Raw genomic sequence first — 25,119 nt, 5'->3', positions numbered from 1 at the left:
ACAACATAGTATTTATACTTGGTCAAGCAGATCTTGTCAGTAGAAAAAGGCGGCAAATTTGAAAAATGTAGGCGCGAAGGGATATCGTTCTTATATGTAGTATTGTTAAGGTATCACAAACAAGCTGTTTACTAAATTAAATATAGATTCCACACAAAAATTATGTATTTCAAGAAATGCTGAAGCCTCTATTAGCTTAACATAATATTTTCATTGCAATTCAGAATACTAAATGCAATTTTAATCTATTTAGAGGCTTTTTCAGAACCTGGTAACACTGAACTTGATCCAGACTATTCAAGACCGAATTATAACCGCTACAAATTGTTATTATTGTCTATGTTTTCATCTTTATTTTATCTGTATTCTAACCTAGTCGCCCTGTCTAGTCGCTCTAGCTAGTCTATGCCAACTGTTACATCACTTGCTGTGAAGACCACTTTTCAGGGAATTTTCATTTCTTACTCTTGAAACTAGATATCAAAATCTTGCAATAATGAGTGCCTGGAGAGCAGCTGGTCTTAAGTGAGTTACGATCTTTCACAAGGAAAATGGTTTCTTTGAGGAACAGTGTAATGATAGTTTTGTTTAATTTTAGCTACATTAACTACTCCAACATCGCCGCTAAGGTACTCCGTCGGGCCCTCAAACCAGAGTTCCGAGCTGAGGCACTCAAGCGAGACGCATCCCACATTCGCATCACCCCTTGGGTTGATGGCAAACCAGCCCGTGAGTATCCATTATACTCTAAGCATTCTACCCTCGAAATATAGGTTGATGCACATTGTTATTTGGTATCTGGGGGCACGGCAGTGCCCACGCTAAGACGAGCACGCTGCGCAAGGGCACTACCATTAAACCTACCATTTCTCAAAGTGCTTCGTCATTTTTTGAATTTTCGATTTCATCAAAACCTCTGGGTCTTTTAATGCAGTTGTACTCAATCTATGGGTACATGAATGCTCTTAATTTTGTATGGATTTGATATATTTGATTTATGTTTTCAGATGAAAAATTATAAATTAAGTATACAGTGTAAGTTAGGGGATGCAACAGAAATGTGTTTAAATGCTTTATTTTATTCAAATAGTAAACATCTTCTGGTCTTATTTTTATGTAGTAGTAAGACCACTCAAATGAAGATAAAATAATATGCAATAGTAATTAATTAAACCTTTACTAACTCTAGTTAGATTTTAACTAATATGAGGTTGTGTGATTTGTCCGATTTGAATTAAAAGTAACTCTTAGTACAACAGACTGTGAATGTTTTTGCCTATTGACTGTGTCCCAATGTTTAAAATAAAAATGTTTGTATTCATAAACTAACAAAATAGAAAAAAAAGAAAATGCTAGCAAATCTTACCTAGTATTTGAATGTTTTAAGAAACTTATCAAAGTTTAATTAAATATTATTAATAATATAAATATAATACCCAGGGAGGTTTGCTACACATTTTAAAAATCTTTGCTCAAGTTGATTGCAAACACAATTAATGTGTGTGTATGTGTGCTCAACTAACATTTCACCGTCCATTTATACAAAATGCTAATTTTATCATTTATTATTGCAGATGCAAAGCAGGCGGCACCCAAGTAGACTCAATGGAACCACTGGCAAACATGCATGATGATTGATAATTGTAATTACAGCAAGTGATAGTTTTAATTTATTAAAAACCATATATAACAATACTCTTTTATTTATTTCTTTATACATATATACAATTATACATAATGTACAGCAATATAGTACACCTAATGCCTAATTCAATTATTTTATTAATAGTCATTCCATACTATTGCTCTCTTCCTTTGAAAAGTGGAAAATAAATATAGTAATGGAGACAATTATAACCTACGACCCTGAGTGTACAAATTTTTGTAACAACTACTAATTAACTGAGGGTTCTAACAAAATAAATGCTTCTGGGTCTCAGGAGATTAAATGTGCCATTTTCGTTCTGATTCTTGTGACCCTCACTTGTATATTAGCAGCTTTAACATCATTTATAATATTTTTACCGAGTGTTGCATAAGGATCTACTATAACATCGGAATTCAACATTGCACAATCTTTGTTTAGTTTCAGTTTCTCTATTCCATTCCAGGCTATCATTACACCATTATCTGTACATACTCTGGGTGGTGGCCGATAAACTTGATACCCTCTTTTGTCACCAATAACCTTGATAGAATTAAATATATAATCATTACAAGCAACTCCACCTGAAACTACAATGCTCTTGTTAGAAGTTATAATATTGTTAGCTTCACAAAATGCCACAGCTCTCTCTGTTCTGTGTGCTATATGCTCAGCTACCCCATGCAAAAAACCTGCACATAAGTTGTTTATTTCTGGAATTATTCCATCGCCTATAATTCTGTGTTCAGATTCTTTCTCCTTTAATTTTCTTTCTACAAAATCCTTTAGTCCACTGAAGCTAAAACTACAATCTCTAAGTTTCACCAATGGCAACGGGAACTCAAACATATAAGGCTTGTCAGCCTTTTTTGCAGCTAGCTCAATTGCTCTCCCACCAGCAACTTGTGAGTACTCCGGAATGTTTCTGAGTTTCATGCGGCGAGCAACCTTGTCCATTATTTCTCCCGGTGAATTATCTAGAGTATCACCAAGCAAGAGTACATCATCTACATCTCTGAAAGCTGCTAGAAGACTATTGCCACCTGATATTAACAAAGCTAAGAAGGGAAAAGGAATGTCATGGTACATCCTAGCCACAAGCGCATGTGCTTCCATGTGATGTATAGGTATTAAGGGTTTATTATGCAATCTCGATAAATGTTTTGCATATCTGACACCCACCTCAAGGCTGTTCATTAAACCAGGTTTGACAGTAACTGCTATAGCATCTATGCTATCCATGCGAATAGAAGCTGCTTCTAGTGCTCCGTTAACCGCCTTCATAATGTTGTCACGGTGTAGTTCATGAGCAATTGTAGGATTTATTCCCCCATATTTTAGATGTCTTACATTTTGTGAATATAATGATTCTCCTAATATGTTACCAGCACCATTGACTATAGCACAGCCCGTATCGTCGCATGATGTCTCTATTCCTAAAATTAAGGTATTTTCTGAAAGTTTATGGTGTTTCTTACGGTGAAGTAACCTCACTGATTTGTTTACATGCAGTCTTCTTAAAGTTAAACAGCACACACCAGACATAGCTGAACATTAAAAAATGGTCGTGTCCACTATGTTATTTGTGAAACGTTAAGACAAATTATAAGTGAATTCGATATGCAATAAATAAATACTATTGTTTTAATTATAACCTATTAACTACCACTACCGCTTTGGTGATTGACATTGACATCTGTCAAATAGAAATGGACCACCTCAACATGACCTCAACTCTACTGTAGTCTATGATCAAATCTACTCACCTCACCGATAATTGTAATCGATTTTACAAATGATTGAACAATTAGGAAATAATTTTTTACTCTTCCCCCATTCCCCATTCGCACGGCAGCTTTTTCAACGCGCGTTAAAAAAGCGTTTGAATGACACAAATGGATAGCCTTGTATGTATTCACACGACAGCGGTGGCGCTTTTTATCAAGCGTTATTGGATTTTCGACTTTTAAGCCTTGGTCGTTAAATCGAATTTAGAGTGCGGACAGATTCAAGCGTTTTTTTTAATGCGCGTTAAAAAGCTGTCGTGCGAATAGGGGCTAACTACTGATTGTAGCACTTTTTTTATTAATCAATTATCGTTTTTTTTTTGTTAACCCTATTTTACTTTGTCTTTATCATTTGTCTATATTCTCTTTGGCTTTTGCTTGCATCTTGCATTGCACCTGTCTATCCAGTCCATAGACATAATATATATATATATATATAGACGTAGTCTCAGCGAGCTGTCACTGTTGCCACTTTTGTTTAGTGTACGATTAACAATGAGGCCCACGTTGCTGTAGCCATGTCGATAAAGTCATATCGATAAACTATCGACATTTCTTGCAATTTTAATTTTACTTCAAAGGCTTAACGATACCTAAAATGACCAAAAACGCTTTTATTCTTTATTGTGGTTATCAGATCACAATTTTATAGTCACGCCCCAGCAGGGAACCAAGGGAAAGTTCAGATATTTAATTAAAATACATAAATACCTCCTAAAATAGGTGTTCCGCAATAATTAAATTATATTATTATATTATAATATATTCATTATCCATTAGCATTTCAATAATGTTTATGTTTAACGAAGATATTGAAGCTTCAATTAATCGCTATTTCGTTCCGCTGTGTAGCGTTTATCGATATATAACATGATTAAAATCGACTTTTCACATCCCTAAAAGAGCACACATATACGCTTTTACGCACACATACACAGGGTGGGCGCATCAAGAAAGGCAACACTTGATTTGAAGTCCGCCTTGTCAACAGTATGGTTGTCCTTTTTTGACAAACGGCATTTTAAAAGAGCGAGGTGAGAGAAATGATACTAGTTGCTGCGTCGTGAAAGAGAACAGAAAAGGTTGGGCCCTTGATCCAGTCTGTCCGGTTCGGCCCATGTTCGGCCAGTCTGTCTCACTCGCTCGGGCGGTCAGTCAATCGTTTGTCATGTGCTAATGGTGATGGTGAATCTCATCTAAATTCCGCAGTTTATTTTAGTGATTCGTATTACCCTGTTTGATGGAATTTACCTACCGCATTTGGTAATCGGTAAGTACAAGACAAAATAATGGAATTCAGTTAGGGGAACGTGTATTGTATAATATTTTCGACAGTAATAAAATTCACGATGATGTATTTTGAACCGGACGTTTGCTCGTTTATTACTTATTCTAAAGTTCTTTTCTTTCTACTACGTATTAACAACAGCAGTTAAAATATTACTAACTGTTAGTTATGATCTTGCTACACTATACGTACTACAGTGGTACATTTATATGCCGCTTCTATGAATGAATGCCACTCTATTAACTTTGTTGCTGAAAGCGGACGGAAACTGATATAAATAGTCCCCACGCAGTGTACCGTGCAGCACCATGTGATGAAAGACAATCTGTCTTTTCCTACTTAACTTCATACTGATAAATAGTCAGTATGATAATCGCTAAGGGACACTCCGAAAACTTCAAGGTCTCAGATCAGACGCGAATTACTTACGTTCTATGTAAATAATACGGTCTAATCGAATTTTATGTACATATTTTTGTACTTTGTGCCTTGTGAGTAAGGTTGCAGAAATAAATTTATTTTAGCATGTTTAGGTATTATCATCAATACAAAGTCCACTTCAGAAACTCACAATACCAAACCACTTTAGGTTTCAATTGTTTTTCTTTGTGTATTTTGAACAGTTGTATCACTGATATGTTCTGCCCATGTCCATACTTATATTATTTTAAATCTAATTTGGTCCTAATACTTTTCTTTTCAGATTTAATGACTGCTACAAGTAGCTGACAAATTTGTAAAATGATAAGTTTAGATATAATTAAACAGTCAACCTTCATCCATGTCTGTTTTGCCATATCCTACTTCACGTCAGGGTTGGCACTCAGCATGGTGCAGGCAACCCTATGGTTTAGCCTCAGACCATTCAACAAGAGGTTGTACAGAAAGATAAATTATTATCTGGCGTACTCATTAAACAGCCGTAAGTTGACCTTAAAACAATTTATAAATAAATGTTAAGCATATTTAAAATATGAAAATCAATACTTGTACACAGCATGAATAACTTTACATAATTTAAGTAAAAAAAGTACCTACATTAACCTCAAACGGCTCACCATACAATATTAAAATTCACAGTAAAAATCAAGGGTATGAGAAAATAGAATTGAATTTGTTTTGTTTTTTAATCAAAATCTGTTCCATTTACCTAATAATTATTTAAATTTCATTGTAGGTAATTTTGTACTAGTATTAGGAGGTGTAATGCTAGGTTAAGCCTGAATTATTTTTTAATTTATCATGTTTTTTTTTCAGAGTTGGTGTTCATGTCACAATGGTGGGCAAGAACAAAAATGTCGGTCTATATAAAAAAGGATGAATATGACAAGTATTATGGTAAAGAGCATGGTTACCTTTTTATGAACCATAGCTTCGAAATAGACTGGCTGATGGGTTGGCATTTCTGTGATGTGATCCAAGTTTTAGGGGTAAGTTCTAGCCTAGTTTGACAAATAATATTTTAAGGGAAAGTCTGTTCTCTCAGGTTGGGGATCATTATTGAAGGCCTGTCAAGTTGCTTTTCCTATATATGGAGTGCCCACCTGCCCTCAAATTTAAATGAGTAATTTACTCATTTATCTCCACAAGGTTTAACTTTTAAAGTTAAACCTTGTGGAGATCAAGGGGAGAGGCCTTTGCCCAGCAGTGGATACTAATAGGATAAGAAAAAAAAAGTTAAACCTTTGTGGTTAGGTTGTGATTGATAGTCTATAAAATGTATCATACTATTGGGTGGTGTTTAACTAGACTTTATTGTTTTTATTTTAATTCAAAAAATCTAATTGATAACATGTGTAACATGGATCATGTGTTATGGTAATACTAAAACCTGGGGATAATTTACCCGTATTATTATTAATGACTTAAAATCTTTCAGAATTGCAAAGCATATGCAAAGAAGTCCATTCAGTACATGCCGCCCATTGGATGGATGTGGAAGTTCTCAGAATTCGTATTTTTGGAGAGGTCCTTTGATAAAGATAAGGAGATTATTAAGAAACAGATTAAAGAAATATGTGATTATCCAGATCCAGTATGGGTGAGTCAACTATTTATACCTACTTTACCAGTTACAGCAATAAAATTACCGATAACTCCTACTACTACTATAAGCATATTTTAATTTATCATAATAAAGATATTTTTGATAAGTTACTAATACTTGGACCTGTATTAATTAAGATTGTCCCCAAAACATTTAAGGTGCAGGGGGGGGGGGGGGGGGGGGGTAATTCAAACTTAGGTATTGAAATATCTTCCATGTTTTACATTATTAACTAGAGTCACAAACATCTTTTTTGCTATCTGGACACTAGTTAATAATGCAAAATAATATTGCGATTAATTTAAATTATAGCAGTCTAAATTGTCCCCCTGCACCTTATTTATTTATATTAGGTACATGAGACACAACGTAATCTCTTTGAATAAATTTATTTAAATTTATCATGTTTATTTTGTATGTCTCATTTACATACAATACCTAGTAATACATACATAGGTACTGACGTAATCAAATTTATTGAAATTTTAACCTAAGTATTTCACGGTCAAGAGAAACGTAACCGATTTAATGTCTTATAACATAACAAGTTATAACCCATATCCACTTTGCCTTGAAACATTTTGATTCGAGAATCTTCTCATCAGCATCAACACGTTGCGTAATATTTACCTTACCTCATACCTGAAGGCCTGTAGTTCGTTGACCCTAACGGCACGAGCGCTCAAACCAGACGCGGATACACCAACACAGCACAACGCTTACCAAGAGAATCGTCGAATCTTACAAATGGTCTCCGTCAGTAGCGGCGCGTCAAACATATCCATAGGCAAGCCGGGGCTAATTTGGCTTACATATTTCCTTTACAACTCTGCTCAAACGTCCAAAAACAGGCAAGCCGGTAGGAATCGGCTTTTATGGACGCGCCGCCACTGGTCTCCGTTTAATTGACATATCTTCAGGTCAAGTTATATTTCCTACAGTAGACAGTATTATGAATAATGTAGTAGATAATGGTCCAGACTACTATAAGTTCGCAGGTTATCGTAATCACAGCAATTGCGTGTAATATATTGTTAAATAAAAGCTATTATCAGTCTGTCTGTGGCGACGGCGCAAACTTTGACCGCACGTGTTGACTTGCAAAGCGGTCGATGACTTGGGGGTAGTCTTTCGAGCGTCGGCATCTACAACTCTTTGCCTACTCTAACTGCGCAGCGACGTCATTTTCCATAGCGCTGACCAGACGCCGACGCTCGAAAGACGCTAGATGTGGGGGGGGGGGGCTCTAAGTTCGGGCGTTATATATAAATAATTAGTATAAATTACTCAAGTTACAAATGCTAAAGGAACGCTGTCCCTCTGTCAGTCTTTTCACTTAACGTGAACTTTAAAACAGATTTTGATGAAATATGGTATGTAGGAACTCCTAACTTACACACATACTTATCGTCGGTGCGCTTATTAACTCTAAGGGCCACTTGCACCATCACACTAACCCGAGGTTAAGCGGTTAAACCGTTAACTTAGTGTCAAATTGTACTGGTAACCATGGTAACTCCCGGTTTAACCGATTAACCCGGGGTTAGTAGAATGGTGGTGGCGCTTATGGATTATCATGGTGGCATGATTATAATTAAAACAATAAATTTATACCAGATGTCATTCGCACGGGTTAACATATTATACACCTAAACCTTCCTCAAGAATCACTCTATACTTAGGTGAAAACCGCATGAAAATCCGTTCAGTAGTTTTTGAGTTTATCGCGAACAAACACAAACAGACAGACGCGGCGGGAACTATGTTTTATAAGGTGATGTCATTCATTGCTATATTGTGTATCAAACAAAAATAGAGGCAAAGTTGCGGGCATAGCTTACAGAACATACAACAGGATACAAGAGTACATCCGTATTCTAATCTCTATTTACGAATAGTATTATCATTATCACCGAGTAAGGGGTCATCCATTAATTACATCACACGTTTAGGGGGAGGGAGGGGGTCAAGAAAATGTGACATATTGTGACATGGGGGAGGGGGAAGACACAAACTTTGTGACGTCACTTTAATTTCATCAGTAACCGAAAATTTATTTAAATTATTTTATTCGCTGTACATTTAAATAACAAGTTTTTAAAACGATAATCGTTTTTATTCGTTTAATTTTCTTTCCTAAGCAGTTTTGGGTTATAAAATTACTAATATTTATAAATCAAAAATATTTTGATAAAATATTAATAATACTTAGGTGCTTACTTAATTCGATTTGGCGATTTCGTAGAAGAAATGTGACGTCACACTAGGGGGGAGGGGTTTGCCAAATGTGACCAAGTGTGACAAGGAGGGGGGGAGGGGTCAAAAAACCTAGAAATTCGTGTGACGTAATTAATGGATGACCCCTAAGAAAAACGAGCAAAGTCCATGGTTGAGTAGAATGAGTAGGTAACTAGATGAACCTATCATCTAAGATAAGTATATTACGTATTTTTCCTGTCAGTTAGGGACGTATTTACTCTAGCTAGGGTCAAAATCAAAAGGGGCTGTGACATGGCGCGCGGCTATGGAACGGCAAAACTTAAAAACCCTTAGGCTCCAAAAGGCTACTGCTTCAAATCGGTGATAGCAAATATAAATAGTTATAGCAATACCTAGCAAGCACCTATAGCCAGAGAGCTAGCTATAGTTCGTTTTTTATAGCATTAGAAAGAACTTGCCAGAAGGTAAGCGATCTTGACATGTCTTTTAAATGAAAAACGCTTTTGAAAAATCAAAAACTATTACTTATGAAAGCAGAAGAATATAAATGATCGTATTAGATTCATAATTGGGGGTCATCCATTAATTACGTCACACCAAAATCTAGGTTTTTTTACCCCCCCCCCCCCTTGTCACACTTGGTCACATTTGGCAAACCCCTCCCCCCCTAGTGTGACGTCACATTTTTTCTACGAAATCGCCAAATCGAATTAAGTACCTAAGTATTATTAATATTTTATCAAAACATTTTTGACGATATAAATATTAGTAATTTTATAACCCAAAACTGCTTAGGAAAGAAAATTAAACGATTAAAAACTATTTTCGTTTTAAAAACTTGTTATTTAAATGTACAGCGAACTAAATAATTTAAATAAATTTTCGGTTACTGATGAAGTTAAAGTGACGTCACAAAGTTTGTGTCTCCCCCCTCCCCCATGTCACAATATGTCACATTTTCTTGACCCCCTCCCTCCCCCTAAACGTGTGACGTAATTAATGGATGACCACATACATACACATTTACATACATACATACACACATACTTATCACATACATATTTGCCGTAATTTATTTTTAAAATGTGTTTTTCAATTAAAAGACACATCAAGATTGTTTACCTAATTTCTAATGCTAAAAAAAACGAACTATAGTATGGCACACTAACTAGAGGGATTTCGTTGCTCTACAAATTGCATACCTATTGCCGTAGCTATTAGCTCTTAGACCACTAATGGTCCAGTATCTAAATTGTGTGGATGTGTAATTAATTATACTTTCAATAAGTATGAGAATGACTTTCCGGCAATTTACTAATTTCTATATATATATTTACCGGTTTGTATTGCAATTATTAATTGATTTTGGAAATAAGTTGAAATTAAACGTAATTAGGTATCAAAGTTCTATAGAACTGAATTTGGCATCCAATTACTTGTTTTTCTAGAAATACAAATAGAATACCGATTGATGGAGCCAATAACTTTTAATAGGCTATTGTTTTCTCGGTCTCTGAAAAGCGAACTTTGTTTCGCTTAGTCGGTTGACCTTGTTTAACACGGGTTATAAATAACATTTGTGCAAATATAAACATTTTGTAAATACGTATTTAAAACTGGTTAGCGATTATTCGATAAAACGTACATATAGACATACCATCAGCTTACAAGCCCAAAATATCCGTATCATATTTGACCTCGTAAATATCCCTCACATACTTACAAGAAAAATTGTCTGATGGCAAGCAATTACCGTAATAGCATCGCCCATGGACACCTGCAACACCAGAGAGGTTGCAAGTGCGTTGCCGGCATAGTAGATAGGAGTACTCTTTTCTTCGTTCCGGTAATACCCTCCTAAAGGCCCACGGTCCTACCTATTGTTATACTCTTCAGTTCGATGAAATTTAAATCCTATTTATTTGGAACAGAGTCGCTTTTGCTTTGTTTCGTTCCATTATCCAACAACGCAAAATTAACTCTATTTCCTACACTATAGGTTCAAATTTCAATGGCAAATTTAGGATTTTTCATTTGTATGGCTGGGCCTTAAGAGGATACCGCGAGCGACAGTTCATTCCACAGTTTTGCTGTGCGAGTTATGAAGTTTCTGGAGAAACGCACATTTGAGGACTACAGTGTAGTCACTACACACATGTAACTGATGAAGATGGGAATGCTGTTAAATCAAGAGGGCCTAAGTCGAGTTTATAGATTTCATTGTAGTAATTTAGTACTACAAGCACAGATTATATAATAGTTCTTACACGTAGGACCGTGCTGCAAGTAGGACCGTCGTGGTCCTTAAGAGGGGAGGGGTATGAATCCCATTCATGTTTGTTAGCAATATTCTGGTTTTAGCTCGGTCATAGCATATTTTTAAACATCACACAAATCATTGTTTCCAGCTATTGATGACCCCAGAAGGAACTCGCTTCACAAAGAAGAAACATGAGGCCTCGCTAAAGTTCGCCAAGGAGAAGAATCTGCCTCTCCTCAAACATCACCTGACGCCTCGGACGAGGGGGTTCACCACCAGCCTGCCGCACTTCAGGGGGAAGATACCAGCTATTTACAACATTCAGCTGGCATTTGACAAAGATGCCAAGGTAATTTTTACATTTTATTTACAATCTCTTTTCCCAGTTTATATCTGTATAACAGTTTGACCCACTTCTCTTAAGCTAGTTTGATTCGTCTTGATTTGTGTGACTGTCTTAGGTACAATCAGCATAATGGATATCTAGGGAGGAAAATGGAGATTACATTTGTATGGAAAAGCGATCCTCCACTATCCTCTTAAATTAAATGTGGCGCCGGCTCCCGTCATCCCACGGCATACGGTTTACAATGGATGGAAAAATTACCCTTTCATGTACAGTCGACGTCAAAAATATGTTTACACTTTTGCACCTTACTCCTTTGCAATAAGGCGAATTATGTAAACATATCTTTGACGTCGACTGTACAATCTACATCTAAATTAGTTTTTTCACTTGGGCGTACTGTCTTTATCATTTAATCTAATCTGCGATGTCTGCTTTCGTTTTCCCGAAAAAGTACGGCTAGCATAAAAATTTACAGGCCAATTAACACATTATTCGAAAAAAAATATTTGAATACTTATTCATTACAGGAATAATGCTATGTCGTTGCCTATTTGGAATATCAAAATGAATTGGAGTTTTTGTGTAGAACCCCCCGACCATAACGAGCCTGCTGTACGGCAAGCAAGTCCACGCACACTTGTACATCGAGCGGATCCCCGTGGAAAACGTTCCGGAAGACGAGGCGGCCGCCTCGCAGTGGGTGCACGATTTATTCGTCGTCAAGGTAACTTCTAAATGCCATTAAAATTGTATTTTGTTCCTTTTTCAGGGTTCCGTACCTCAAAAGGAAAAAACGGAACCCTTATAGGATCACTCGTGCGTCTGTCTGTCCGTCTGTCCGTCTGTCACAGCCAATTTGCTCCGAAACTACCGGACCAATTAAGTTGAAATTTGGTACATATATGTAAGTCTGTGACCCAAAGACGGATATGTAACGTCAACAAATGAATTTTAAACATAGGGGCTACTTTTGGGGGGTAAACGATAAAATTAAAAAACAAAGTTTTGAAAACTATATCGTGTTACATATCAAACGAAAGAGCTCATTTTGGGAATCTCAAATATATTTTTGTTATAAATTTAGGATAAAAATTTTAGAAGTTATTCAAGAAAATAGACAAAAAATTACCATTCCCCCCCCTCTATCTCCGAAACTACTGGGTCTAAAATTCTGAAATACACAAAATAGTCCTTTACCTAAAGATGACAGGAAAACGTATTAGAAATCTAGAGTCAAGCGTGAGTCGGGTTTAAGAACATAAATGCGGTTAACGTTTTTTAGGGACACAGCCGCAATGGTTTAAGTGAAACGTGATGTAGACAGCTATTGCGAAGGCCATAGGCCGATATCCGCATAAGGCCGAAGGCCCGAAGCGTCCCAAAGTGGCGTTCCTTTAGCTTCAAGCGTGAGTCGGACTGTAGACAAAAAATGCGACTAGGCTGTAACTGGCACATAGCCGCAATGGTACTTGTAGTACAGTCAACAGCAGAAGTTGTTCAAAATTACCTTGACATGCTCTTATTGTCTTAACTATAAAGTCGCGTCCAGATCATTTTAAACCACTCACCCGCTTAGCAACTTCTGTTGCTGACTGTACTGATTGATTAGGTTACTATTGTTACGTGTTTTAAAAAGCACTAGGTATACAGGGTGGCTAAAAAATAAACTAAGTGTATTCCTATTTATAAGAAAAATTTGGCTGTTTCATACATTTAGGCTGGTCCGTTTTCTATGGGAGGATACTTCTTTTTTCGCGATTTCGGGGTTGGTCCCATACTAAAAGTCGCTCAGTATAATCCCAAAACCTCCCTGGCTACGGAAATACACTTTTATTTTTGGCCATCCTGTAGGTATTATCTCTCTTCGGCCTTCGCTTTTAAAACACTTTCGGAAGTTGTAGGAAGCGCGACCCGTCGGACGCTCGAGTTTTCACTGTTTTCAGCTCTACGCATTTGGACACTTGTACTATTGTTCGGCATTTAATCTTCAGAGATGTAAAGATATAAGCCACCACGCCAGAAAACTTCATGTTACATCTGGTTTTTGATTGACCCATTCGGGTTTTTCAAGACGTTTCACGTACAAAAAAATGTTGAAAATTATGTGATGTACCTTGAAAGGCGAGTCCGACTCGCACTTGACCAGTTTTTTGGATTCGATTCGATTTCGACGCCGTGGCAAACACAAAAGCTGTCACTCGGACGCCTCGTTACCGAAGTGTTAAAACTGAAATTGAACTTTATTCATATGCACGTAGGTCTATGTTGCTCGTAGGTCTGTGACCGATTAATCTAACTGTGTATCTATGTAGTAGTGTCGCTTGGTGAAGTAAGATAAACTTATTATGTTATTGCCTGAATTACTTTAAATCCTTTAGTGTTATTAAATCGAAAATACTACAAATTGGCTTGATTAAACCTTTGCAGTTATAGAAAACATCAAAATAAGAGTTATCGTGGTTATATTGTTATTTTTGTGCTATCTATAGGTACACTGTACACGTGACATAATCTGATTAGACATATTATGATCTGATATTTTTGCATAAATGAATTGCGCTGTAGATATAATTACCCAAGTGCAGTAGAGAGTTATCTGTAGATGAAGATACGCTTAATACTTTGTATACCTTAAATAGTCAAATTGTTGCCCAAAATTGTGTTATCTCGACATTATCTCGTAAGGCGTGTTGACTGCCAGAGATTAATTTTAATCGGAGATATACTGCAAGCCATAAATATAGTTATTGATAGTTAGATAACCTTTAAAAGTTTTTAAGTATATTGTTTTAATTTACCTACTTGATAAATACATCAGGTCAAGTTAAAATTTTGTTTTTAATACGCGCTCTCTATCACCGAATAGGGCCTTTATATACAACCGGTTAGCATTAATTAACTACCATCATTATCATATCGCGAAATAGCAAAGCATGTAACGCCCGTTGCAATCAATTATAAATAATTAATAGACCGCCGACGTCGCGATGCAATCATGCGGCTGTCGATCAACGCGCGTTTGTATCGCCGCAAAAAATCGCAGTGCATAAAAGCCCTTAGCAAATACACAAGAAACAAATTTTATCTTTTCAGGACAAAATGGCGGAATCCTTCCAGAACACGGGCGACTTCTTCCTAGAGTCTGGCGTTGAACGAATCGAGCCATTCCAGTATCCTGTCCGGATCTACTCGCTCATCAACACGCTCGGCTGGGCCGTGATCACGCTCACACCCATGATGTACTACCTCATGGGACTGTTACTTAGTGGGAGACTGTTGTACTTTTCCATTGGTGTCGCTATATTTTTTGGATGTAAGTATATTTTATCATCAGCTTGCTTCAGTCTCTCATGGCACGCCATTCTCTGCCTGCTACCTTACGAATATCACCGCCCAAAGAAAAAACATCCTCCAGACTGAGCATAGTCGCGCTACCCCCTCTGCCACGCATACGGTAATTTTACTCCATGTTCGACTCGAAAGTGTTTTTGTGTGATGTCCGTGTCTTTGAACGGGCCAATCACGGCACGGGACTTCGCTCACCTCGTCCCGCGCACCCCCGCATTTTTGGCATCATCGGTTGCATGAAATAATTGCTCTAAACTCGGTCTAGAGGATTCCTAGTCTATGTCATCGCCCCACTGTAGTGTAGTATAGGGAGACAGTTTATTGAGTTAGTAGTAAACGGACCATTAGATTGTGTTTAATTATACCTCTCACGTCACCTCATGGCGACCGTGACAGGACAGCAGTTAAGTACAGGGCGCTGGGTTTGCCGTAAGATGTAAGTCAATTCTAAATTATAATCTATAGCACCAGTAACGCTGGTACGTCATTCTATGGCGGTAGGAATATTTGCGCTATTACTATTTCACGGATCTGTTACACAGTAGTGGCAGCGCCGTTCTTTGAAGTCTTCATTTATTCTGGAGATAAGTTCCATCGAAATGATAGACCATGGCAAAAGACATACTTCTACATTAATCCACGGAACCTGCAACTTTAGAGGCGTCACATTCCCGACCCGTTGTCAACTGTAATATACACCTACGTTTTTTTAAACGACTAATTGATTTGTCTATTATTAGCAGAAAATTTTACAAATCGTTTGTTTCATATGCTTACTTGCTTAGGTCTGACCTAAGCATAAAGCGCGGAAACCATTGTCATATAATAAGAAGTATTATACTATAATTAGTGTCATTACATTACTTACTGACTACTTGACGTATTGATTGGTTCGTTATCGATGGGTAAAATTATATAATTGAAACTATAGAAAGGTAGGTACTCGGCAACTGCCTGACCGATAATGTGTGACTATTATTCAATGTCATGTCCTTCATATGACAGTTATCTAAGTGACTGGTTTTGATCTCCAATTGAATTGCAAATTAGTAAAAATGTTATCTCTAAGAACTGTCGGAACTCCACAAAACGTAATTCTAATAATACTTAAATATTTAACCTAGGTTGTCACATAAATTTTATCTAATCAGAAGGATTATTATAGTTGTAGTTTAGTACGATAAGACGGTGATTTGATTAAATTACCGCTAGGCCGTCGCGTAAGTTACGTTTACGTATTAGCTTCCGCGAAATTAGTCTATATTTGTTGTAAATCAATTTGATTAGATAATGTATAACTAAACACACCTAATACCATCTAAATAATGATAATTGATAACATGACCGAGTCTTCAATTTTCTACTTAATTGTATCTCGTGTCTATGTCTGGTTTTGATAGCAAAATAAGGCTGATAGTCGCAGAGTTATATTTAATTCTCCAGATGTTATGTTTTTGAAAACGGCTAACCGTAATGTAATACGGCGAATTATACGACTTATACTTGTAACCAAAAAAATACCGAAGACCCCACCTTATAAAATGTTCGTAAGAGTGAGTTCACTTGTAACTTTTGAAGTAATTATACTGATATTATTTTGTATAAAACATTTGAAATGGCGCAACTAGTTTTTGAAAAAAAAAAGTGATTCACTGTGCCCCAGTCTGCTTCTGTAAATTGGACGTGAGAGTGGGTTTAAAGCTCATCTCTTGCTGGGTCACAATAATTAATTAATTACCTATTCATTACAGAAATAGTAATATGTGTACTCTTTTGTTTCAGTTTACGTCATCCTGCAGAAGTCCATAGGCATGTCAAAAATTAGCCAAGGCTCATCGTATGGGACTGAAAAAAAATAAACGTTAGGTACATTATATTGTTACAGTATTCACAAGGAATATTATAGTTTATACTATAAAATCAAATAACGAAAATTCTTTATATAAATAATGTTTTGTACAGTTAACAATCGGCCTTTTCTAGGTGTGTTTAACTTGGTATTGTAGCTGTAAATGTTGCAATACAAAAGACAACGTATTCTATTCGTAGTTGTATTATATTTGGTGATATCGTAAGGGGCTAAACTGTTTATATTAAATTTGATTGTTTCTATTAATGAAACATTTAATTTGATACTAGGGAAAGTGGGAAATTTAAAAAATGTTACTTTTTTAATTTCATTGACACAGTTTAATTTTTTGGTTACATTCTACTTAGAGGAGTACCTACTATATTCTAGTAGCACATAATTGTCCACAGACATACATATGATATATGTGTGGTAAATTAATAACTAAACCAACAAGAAAATGTGCTATGTAGCAGTGGCGGCACGTCAAACATGTCCTTAGGCAAGCCGGGACTAATTTGGCTTAAATATTTCCTTTACAACTCTGCTCAAACGTCCAAAAACAGGCAAGTCGGTAGGAATCGGCTTATGTGGACGCGCCGCCACTGCTATGTAGGTACCTAAAACTATCGACCTGTGGACTATTAGAATTATATAATATCATTTCTGAGAGGAATATGTCCTAAAATTTTCAAAATGTTTCATATAATATGTTATAAATTTCCCACCTAGGTACTGTTTTTTATAAAGTCTATTGATTAAAAGCAAGTGATCCGAAACAATGGATGCAATTAACCATTTAAATCTACTTATCGATTTGCTGAACGCATTCCTTACATTACATGTGAACTATTACTTTTTTACTTCACGCACAATTTTTTACTACCAGCCGGGCTAGCACATTATTGGCGCGACAGTATCTCGCGGCGAGATAGACAACCCGTCCCTCTTTTGTTAACATAGAAAAAGACGGGTTAATCTCGCCGCGAGATACTGTCGCGCCAGTCATGTGCTTGGCCTACAGCACAAATGCCCGAGGTGGGCTTATTTTAGTTTTAAAACTTCACCCATCCTAGCTAAGCTGATCTTAAAGACTGATAAATATGTCCTAACAGGACAAGTTTTTGTAAAATATAAATATAATTGCATCCACATAGTTTCGTGCATATTCATGTAGTATTTTTATAGATTCATAGTTCCCTTCGATTATTTTTAGAATAAGACTTGTGGTGTTTGAAATTGTCCAACTGGAAACGACATTTTAACTCTTTATTTTGTTATTCAACGATTTTAGGAATATATCAGTGAGTTTGGTCAAAAGCCAACAGTATTTTAGAAAGATAGCCAAACCAATTTTAGTGTTGGATTTGGAGTTATAAGTACAGATGTAGTGCGTAACTGTTTTCCTTCGTATTTTCTCGGAAACTTTCGTATTTGTCTTGCTACTTCAGTCAACGTCAGTACATTTTGTACCAAGACTGACTGAAATAGCAAGACACGTTCGTACGTTTCCGTGAAAATACGAAAGAAAGAATAAAACAATTCGGTATGCACTACATCTGTATGCCATGTTTACGTTTTTTCTGAAGATGGTTTACAAATCCGTACGCAAATATTTTCTAATGTCTACCTAACGTTATTAAGTAAGATAGTTTTGGCAAAAATAATAAAGCGAAAAATTTTGAAATAAAAATTTAGGTACTTACTTACCTATAACCCTATTTTTGTAATCATGTCAGTACCGTAAAAAGCACAAGATTTGTGATAGATTATTTGTATTATTATGTTTATTTATTGTTTTTATTATATGGTTACAATCTTGGACTGTAGTTTTTTTTATTCTCATATCCAAAAAATCATAGATAATGTTAATTGTGTAAATTAAAAAAATAGTAAGTATACTAAGTATTACGAGATTCATAAGAGTTGGTTGCATATAAGATCTTGATATGTATGTCTGGAGTCTCTGGAGTTCATGTGGAGATAAATTTAAAATTGTAATAATGCTAACACTCGTAAAAATATTTTATTACGAAATTATCCACCATAATAAAATATTTGTGCTTCTGACAGAGTTCAGGAAGTGCATAATTCACATGTTAGCTAGCTTTGTATGAAACTTTTTAGTAGCAAAACGACTTGAAATGTAATGTGTCAATGTGTTTACTTTTTATGATGATCAAAATCATAGAGTAACTTATATATACTGATCAAAATTGTATACATGACATGGGTCACAGTGCATCTAAGCATCCGATAAACTAAAATATGTTACTAAATTCAATATTTGTCACATCAATTTATAGTACCCATAAAAAATATTATCCTTATTGAAAAACACAATTGTCAAGGAATGTCCATCTTGCTTAGCCTCAATATGAAATCTAGGAGATACATTTGCACTTTAACTTCTATAGGTTTGTTTGTGACAAAAAACCCTGGCACTCCAGCTTTCTCCAGTGTCACTTGTTGATCGCTCACCTGCAAAATCATCAACATTAAAAAAATATAATTAGTGAATATAAAATTCCATCATATCATTAGCTAAAATATTACAACCATTTACTCCATTTCAACGGCATTAGGGTTTTGCTCTAGCCAACAATACCTAAAGTTGCAAACCTCTTAAAGTTAGACCAAGCTATGTTGGCAACGATTTTGATAGCCCAGACTGTATGTGTTATTTCAAACTTCTATGCAATTATGACATATAATACTTGCAGGCTGGGCTATCAAAATCGCTGTTACCTTAGCTTGCTCTAACTCTAATTCCTTTTAGAGGAGGTAAGAGGTATGCAACTTTAGCTGACAATATGGCATATGTAAGCAACATAGCATAACATCTTCTTAGTTGTTACACTCTGCAAAGAGTATAATGACTAAGAAGAAGCAACATAGCAAGGGCTGTTGGGATTACTTGGGATAGCTGGAAACATGGTCAACTGGTCAGAAGAAAAGTAGTGGTGTTATTGGTAATATTTTTGGTTGTTTATGCTACCACTTGTTTTTTTTTTGCTATTTCTAGTTTTTATTTTAAATTGTGTATTCTTAGTCACTTACTTTTTGATCCAACTGGATAACAAGTTTCATATCTGTTTGTTTAATTTCTTCTTTGTGTTTTGTTAATAAGATTGCCCTCTGCAACTCTAATTCTTCTTGATTTGGAGTACTATTGACCATATTTTGAATTTCCACTGAAACAAGTGGTAATATTAGTTTCTTGGGGTTATTTTAGTAAGTACTTACTAAATAAATCTTATTACGCTCAAAACAACTTAAAGCGGGATAAATTTTGTTTTGTACAGCATCAAATGGTATAGTGATAACTGACAACCAGAGTGGCCCAATATACTGGTACACATGCTTATTTCTATGGTAACAAAGGTGTGTTATGATATTTTTGGGCACTTTGGCTGTCACTATCTATTTGATGCTGACTGCACAGTAATAGGAAATTATACACACATTTTTACCAGACCAAATACTTCTAAAATTATATCATAAAACATAAGTAACTTACATGTATGTCTGCTTATTATTTGCAACCTTTGCTGGAACAAATGTTTTTCAGTTACATGTTGTATTTCCATTAAGCCTTTGACTATTTCAAAAACAGTGTCGTTCAAAAGGCAGTTAGCTAGCCCAGAAAGGAGCTCAATGGGCACTCGCATCTGGTACTTTCTGAAAGGATTGAGGTTATCATGAAGTTATTGTTTCTATAATATGAGCATCATAGTGGTTAAATCGAGCTGGAACACAGATCCTTACGGTGGGAGCTCCCTGGCCATATCTTGTAGTTGTTCCAATAAAAAATACAGTTTCCTTTGCAAGACTTCTGGTGTTTGTTCAACAAATTCCATTGCCTCCATTGTTTTACATTAAAGTAGATAAATGTAAGTTGCAGAGTAAATAAAAAAATACTATAATGCTACCCCTAATCCTATTCTACGACATTGAGTGGGAGAAGAGAAACTGAGAAACACGAACGAAATCCTCAAAGCAAGTGTAACAAGTTTCACAACAAACCATGCAACAAACTGACCAAAAAAGTTATCAAAACTGTCAAAACACGAAATTAAAGCATAGATTCTTAGCGTTTTAGAAAATATCTCAAACGGTATGAGCAAATAATGAGAAAGAAAAGTAAATATATATTTGTCTCATTCTGGTGGTATTCGATTTGAAAGCTTATTTACATTCGCGGCTCGTGGTTCAGCTCGCAGCTCGGCTCGTGGCTCGCAAGCGAATGTAAACATGGGTGAGATCTTGGGGGCGCTCCGTCTCAATCTGTCTCTATGACATTGACGGGATAAATTATTTGACAATGACGTGATAATCAAAAACCATATCCGAACAGACTCAAGACTCCGAGGCCCTTTGTGTTAATACCAAAAGTTTTCAACATGCTTAATTAAAGCTCGGAAGAATACTTACATTAATTTCATTAGCAAAGTCTGTTGGTGTGCAATTGTAATCAAGAGTTTTTAATGTATTATATAAATTTCCATGGCTGAAAAATAACAGTTAAATTCTCCAGTTGACTCAGGAATAACAACCAAAATGTACCGAAATTGGTTTATCTACGTTGTCTTCATCTTGAACTTCCAATTATTTACAGCTGATGTGCCATTGTAAGTAGTACCTGTTTTGCTGCTGATTACATATTATCCTGAATTAAACTGAACATTTTTTTTCTTTTATCATACTTTCTGACCAAACATTCGGTTGAAAAAACTAGTAAACATGTATATTTGCATATGTACCTACTGTAATAGCAGTCAATACAATTTATTACTCAACCATTTAATTCCATTATCTTTTTAGGTCATTACTCTACAATAGAAATGGTGGTTTATCTAATGACTCAGTCAAATGCACAGAACTTCTGAAAGCATTTGCTCATTCTGCTTCCAATTTGACAATGTGCTCCATTATTTATGCCAGGCCTGTACGACTCTGTGAGAAGTGCGTCAATGAATATGTTAATTTTGTATTGGATTTCAATGAGTTATTGAGTGCAGAGGATAATGGTACAACCTGCAGATCTTTATTTATATCTCAGGATAGATTAGATGCTGTGCTTGAGTTTCAGACTCACATAGCATCTGTTTGGGATAAAGGAAATTGTAACAGTAAGTATCACACTTAGTGAACATTATCATCTTTCAAATAGAGATAAGATTTTTTGTGGGTGGATATTTTAGCTACAACGGGCCTCAGAGGTTTAGTTTCCGATTCGCCGGACTCTTGTTTTGTCTATTCAGATAGATTTTTGTTTATTCTGACATACTACAGTACTGTAAATCTAGTAAAACAAGAATCTGGCAAATCTAATCCTTGACAGGTATACCAAACCCATCATATCTATTATTTTTTTATGGTGAACTGTACAATATACACATATTTCAGATTGTTTTGAGTGGGATGGAAGTATCCCTACAACATCCAATAATACAAAAAAGTTTGACAAATTGCACAATGAAACTATGGATTGTATTGTTGATAACATAAATAAATATGGGAATAACACAGACAAGGTATGCGAGAACTGTATGCAACTATATGTAGAACTGGATGAGTTCTACAAGTCACTCAGCCCTGATGGCATTGGCGTTAATAGTGTTTGTATGGATGTGGTGGACTTGGTGAGTTTTCTCTATTCAATGTAGGAATACAACTGTTTAATACATCTCTTTTCTTTAAAGGCCATAATGCTTAATAAGTTTTAGCAAGCCTTAATGGCTGTTGACACTGTCATAGGCACACCAACTTACTTTCCACAGGTGGAGATCCCGGGTTTCAAATAGAGTCTGTGCGGAAAGAGGAGAGCTGTAGAATGTATGGGTTCCCTTTCCATTCCATGACTATTTTCTGCACAGACTCTATCAGTAATCAATCCATGTTTGATTATAAGCTTCCAAAGGTCATACTGAGACATAATTATACTTATTTGTAAATATTTTTTTAGATGAACACTACAAGGTCAGTGTGGAGTAAAGAGCTGGACTGCTGCAAGTTAAGAAGGGCTCCAGAAATAGTATTCTTGTGTTGTTCTGCTATTATATCAGCACTGCCTGTACTCTTCTACCTGGCCATGCGATATTGTGGGCCTATAAGGGACTTGCCTAATGTTCTGAAACGTAAGTACAGAAAATAGTATGTACAATTTAAGGAACTTTATATAATATAGTATGGTTAACTGTACAAACTGATTATTTTTACGAAAGCCACTAGAATAAAATCTTTATTTATATGTGTAGGTATCAATATTTAATTAATTTTACTTCATGCTTTTAATTTGACTGTTCATATTCTAATTCCAGAATCCAGATTCAAGCAAACATTCATGAGGTCTAGTACTGGGAGGATTAATTAACACTTCACTGCCAACAACCTGCTAGGCTGTTTCTTTTGTATAGCAGTCTGGGAGCTTGGCAGTATTAAAAGTTTAATTTATAAATAAGACCAACAAACATTTATTTTGTAAAATAATGCCAAAGAAATCAGAAATAAAAGACATTATTTTGTTAACATCTGTATTTTATTGTGGCATTCCAGAAAGGCTATCACAATTGGCAGTGACTTTACAGCAAGACTTGAATTCTTCATGCTGTATTGCAGTGTTTTTCAAACTTTTTCACAACAACCCCCTTAGTAGGTACAAAATGTTTTGCTTATTATTTACTCTTGAGGCTGATGGAGGCTTTGTGACCCCCCAGGGGGTTGCGACCCACAGTTTGAAAAACACTGCTGTATTGAATAGGTGATGAAAAATCACTTGTTGCAGGATAACATGACCAGTTGTCCTAGCCATGCCGGAATAAGATTGTCCTTAGGCACATCATTCATAGAGTTGTAGTTGTACATTGTAATATTATTGCATTTTAAAACTTGTCTAAAAGTTTTATCTGTGTCTTGCTTTCTTGTTATTGTTCTTCTTCACACTACTGCTACTATTGCTATTATTTAGTTTATGTTTTAATGAGTTTGGTGTTGTGTCGCCCTTGTTCAGCATGTTCATACTTGAATCTTTGTCTTTAGGGGTGCCAGGTCTGCTGTCCAGGCCGACAGCTGATAGCATTTTGCTGTCACTGCCAAATGCTTTTTGCAGCATCCCAGAAGAAGCAGCTATTTTCTGGGTAGCATTTTGTTTAGTTTGAGAATGGCTGATGACCTTTTCTATGCCATTAGTATGTTGTTTGCCAGAAGGCTTTGAGGCAATGCTTTCTGTAGAACCATGAATTGTTGTGTGGTTCAAACTGCCAATGTTCAAGTTGGAGCTGATTTGTGTGTCTGATGAATCCTCATTTGTCTGAGACTCCGTTTCACTATGCCTTTCATCTGTAATCAACAAAATCATTAAGTATTATCTTGATAATAGTATTTAATAATTGCAATCATGTACAACATTATAAGTATACAAGGTACACACATATGTGAACATGAACCCGGACAGGGTATAGTTATATTTAGTTGAGGTATTATAAAAATCATAAATATCAATATACTTACTCTTTGCTTCCGCTGGATCAACTAGTCCACTAACCGCCTGCAAAAAAATTGGAGTCGATAAATATTATTACTATTAAGTATTTACTACTAGTAGATTTAGAGGAACTTACTGCCATAGACGTAATGGAAGATTTAGAAAACAGTCGTTCAGCTTCTTTGAATTTCCGATTGCGCTTGTCTGCTTTCGAGTTGGTGCTCTTGTTTGTCGTTAGGTATCGGTCCCAGCCACGGATTATGTTGCCATACAGTTGCGTGTCTTCTAGGTAGGATCCTTCAAATGCATATATTTGCCGTTCTAAGTTAGCCAGTGTCTCCTAAAAAGCAATAAATTTATACAGAAACATTACAGAGATGTTTATGGTGTGTGAACGTCATGTGGTGTCATTTATAGGAAATAACATACTAAGGCATTACAAATACATGTCTTAGATTAATTATGCATACTAACAGCCACTTCAGCCTTTCTCTTTACTAAATCAGCAAGTTCTGCTCTTGTGTCAGCAACAGACACAGAACTTTGTTTTGACGCCATATTGATTTTAGCAGCGCGTACACTTTGGGTTTCATCAACAGGGCTTTGCGGTGACACAACCATATCGTTATTTGGTGATTATTTATATGCTCATAATTAAATATCAATAACAGTGATCAAATTAATACGGCAAAACTTTATATCACAACATAAAACGATAAAATAGGCACACAATATCCATTTCCAAGAAGCACTCTCTTCTCTTTCACTTTTGATTTAACAGATAAGACAAGCAATGGGTGAACGAACTGAAGAATGATTAAAATGAATGTTTTTTTTTTA

At 35.8% G+C, this 25,119-nt stretch overlaps 6 protein-coding genes across 7 annotated transcripts; 3 read left to right on the top strand and 3 right to left on the bottom strand.

The window, feature by feature from the left end:
* The first annotated feature begins 388 nt into the window (after positions 1–388).
* Positions 389–1,687, top strand: LOC134665963 (protein stunted-like). 2 transcript variants are annotated; one of them, XM_063523019.1, is made up of 4 exons: positions 399–525; positions 599–729; positions 1,008–1,035; positions 1,575–1,687. In XM_063523019.1, the coding sequence occupies exons 1-3, from the start codon at positions 497–499 to the stop codon at positions 1,019–1,021; spliced, it is 174 nt and encodes a 57-aa protein (XP_063379089.1). In that variant the 5' UTR covers positions 399–496; the 3' UTR covers positions 1,022–1,035; positions 1,575–1,687. The 2 variants fall into 2 exon arrangements, with proteins under 2 accessions (XP_063379088.1, XP_063379089.1); XM_063523018.1 differs by lacking the exon at positions 1,008–1,035 and having other exon boundaries at positions 389–525.
* An 86-nt stretch (positions 1,688–1,773) lies between these two features.
* On the bottom strand, positions 1,774–3,312 carry LOC134665961 (tRNA N6-adenosine threonylcarbamoyltransferase, mitochondrial-like). Its single transcript, XM_063523017.1, has one exon. The coding sequence runs from the start codon at positions 3,188–3,190 to the stop codon at positions 1,937–1,939; it is 1,254 nt and encodes a 417-aa protein (XP_063379087.1). The 5' UTR covers positions 3,191–3,312; the 3' UTR covers positions 1,774–1,936.
* Positions 3,313–4,541: 1,229 nt separating this feature from the next.
* LOC134665959 (1-acyl-sn-glycerol-3-phosphate acyltransferase gamma-like) lies at positions 4,542–18,615 on the top strand. The gene is made up of 8 exons (XM_063523015.1): positions 4,542–4,702; positions 5,424–5,642; positions 5,978–6,150; positions 6,600–6,761; positions 11,396–11,596; positions 12,183–12,320; positions 14,690–14,909; positions 16,727–18,615. Exons 2-8 carry the CDS (start codon positions 5,462–5,464, stop codon positions 16,801–16,803), a joined length of 1,152 nt encoding a protein of 383 aa, XP_063379085.1. The 5' UTR covers positions 4,542–4,702; positions 5,424–5,461; the 3' UTR covers positions 16,804–18,615.
* A 232-nt stretch (positions 18,616–18,847) lies between these two features.
* LOC134665960 (gonadal protein gdl) lies at positions 18,848–20,737 on the bottom strand. The gene is made up of 4 exons (XM_063523016.1): positions 20,562–20,737; positions 20,314–20,474; positions 19,854–19,987; positions 18,848–19,274 (listed from the first exon to the last, which is right to left on the bottom strand). The coding sequence occupies exons 1-4, from the start codon at positions 20,660–20,662 to the stop codon at positions 19,140–19,142; spliced, it is 531 nt and encodes a 176-aa protein (XP_063379086.1). The 5' UTR covers positions 20,663–20,737; the 3' UTR covers positions 18,848–19,139.
* Positions 20,738–21,117: 380 nt separating this feature from the next.
* On the top strand, positions 21,118–23,324 carry LOC134665933 (osteopetrosis-associated transmembrane protein 1). Its single transcript, XM_063522990.1, has 5 exons — positions 21,118–21,424; positions 21,618–21,925; positions 22,203–22,438; positions 22,762–22,933; positions 23,117–23,324. Exons 1-5 carry the CDS (start codon positions 21,354–21,356, stop codon positions 23,167–23,169), a joined length of 840 nt encoding a protein of 279 aa, XP_063379060.1. The 5' UTR covers positions 21,118–21,353; the 3' UTR covers positions 23,170–23,324.
* A 293-nt stretch (positions 23,325–23,617) lies between these two features.
* Positions 23,618–25,058, bottom strand: LOC134665934 (chromatin modification-related protein MEAF6). The gene is made up of 4 exons (XM_063522991.1): positions 24,754–25,058; positions 24,416–24,619; positions 24,306–24,342; positions 23,618–24,134 (listed from the first exon to the last, which is right to left on the bottom strand). The coding sequence occupies exons 1-4, from the start codon at positions 24,898–24,900 to the stop codon at positions 23,698–23,700; spliced, it is 825 nt and encodes a 274-aa protein (XP_063379061.1). The 5' UTR covers positions 24,901–25,058; the 3' UTR covers positions 23,618–23,697.
* Positions 25,059–25,119: the final 61 nt, after the last annotated feature.

This window comes from Cydia fagiglandana, chromosome 7 (assembly GCF_963556715.1).
Source record: "Cydia fagiglandana chromosome 7, ilCydFagi1.1, whole genome shotgun sequence".
Taxonomy (NCBI): domain Eukaryota; kingdom Metazoa; phylum Arthropoda; class Insecta; order Lepidoptera; family Tortricidae; genus Cydia; species Cydia fagiglandana.
The sequence above is the reverse complement of the archived record's forward strand: the minus strand, read 5'-3'. Positions and strand labels throughout refer to the sequence as shown.

Coding starts and splice junctions, on each gene's coding strand:
- LOC134665963 (XM_063523018.1), top strand. CDS start 497: ATGAGTGCCTGGAGAGCAGCTGGTCTTAA. Junction 526..598: donor TGGAGAGCAGCTGGTCTTAA/GTGAGTTACGAT, acceptor GTTTAATTTTAG/CTACATTAACTACTCCAACA. Junction 730..1,574: donor GGTTGATGGCAAACCAGCCC/GTGAGTATCCAT, acceptor TTATTATTGCAG/ATGCAAAGCAGGCGGCACCC.
- LOC134665961 (XM_063523017.1), bottom strand. CDS start 3,190: ATGTCTGGTGTGTGCTGTTTAACTTTAAGAAGACTGCATGTAAACAAA.
- LOC134665959 (XM_063523015.1), top strand. CDS start 5,462: ATGATAAGTTTAGATATAATTAAACAGTCAACCTTCATCCATGTCTGT. Junction 6,151..6,599: donor ATGTGATCCAAGTTTTAGGG/GTAAGTTCTAGC, acceptor AAAATCTTTCAG/AATTGCAAAGCATATGCAAA. Junction 6,762..11,395: donor ATTATCCAGATCCAGTATGG/GTGAGTCAACTA, acceptor CATTGTTTCCAG/CTATTGATGACCCCAGAAGG.
- LOC134665960 (XM_063523016.1), bottom strand. CDS start 20,662: ATGGAGGCAATGGAATTTGTTGAACAAACACCAGAAGTCTTGCAAAGG. Junction 19,988..20,313: donor AATAATAAGCAGACATACAT/GTAAGTTACTTA, acceptor CACTTGTTTCAG/TGGAAATTCAAAATATGGTC. Junction 19,275..19,853: donor TTATCCAGTTGGATCAAAAA/GTAAGTGACTAA, acceptor ATGATTTTGCAG/GTGAGCGATCAACAAGTGAC.
- LOC134665933 (XM_063522990.1), top strand. CDS start 21,354: ATGTACCGAAATTGGTTTATCTACGTTGTCTTCATCTTGAACTTCCAA. Junction 21,425..21,617: donor TTTACAGCTGATGTGCCATT/GTAAGTAGTACC, acceptor TTATCTTTTTAG/GTCATTACTCTACAATAGAA. Junction 22,439..22,761: donor GTATGGATGTGGTGGACTTG/GTGAGTTTTCTC, acceptor ATATTTTTTTAG/ATGAACACTACAAGGTCAGT.
- LOC134665934 (XM_063522991.1), bottom strand. CDS start 24,900: ATGGTTGTGTCACCGCAAAGCCCTGTTGATGAAACCCAAAGTGTACGC. Junction 24,620..24,753: donor AGAGAAAGGCTGAAGTGGCT/GTTAGTATGCAT, acceptor ATTGCTTTTTAG/GAGACACTGGCTAACTTAGA. Junction 24,343..24,415: donor CTTCCATTACGTCTATGGCA/GTAAGTTCCTCT, acceptor ATTTTTTTGCAG/GCGGTTAGTGGACTAGTTGA.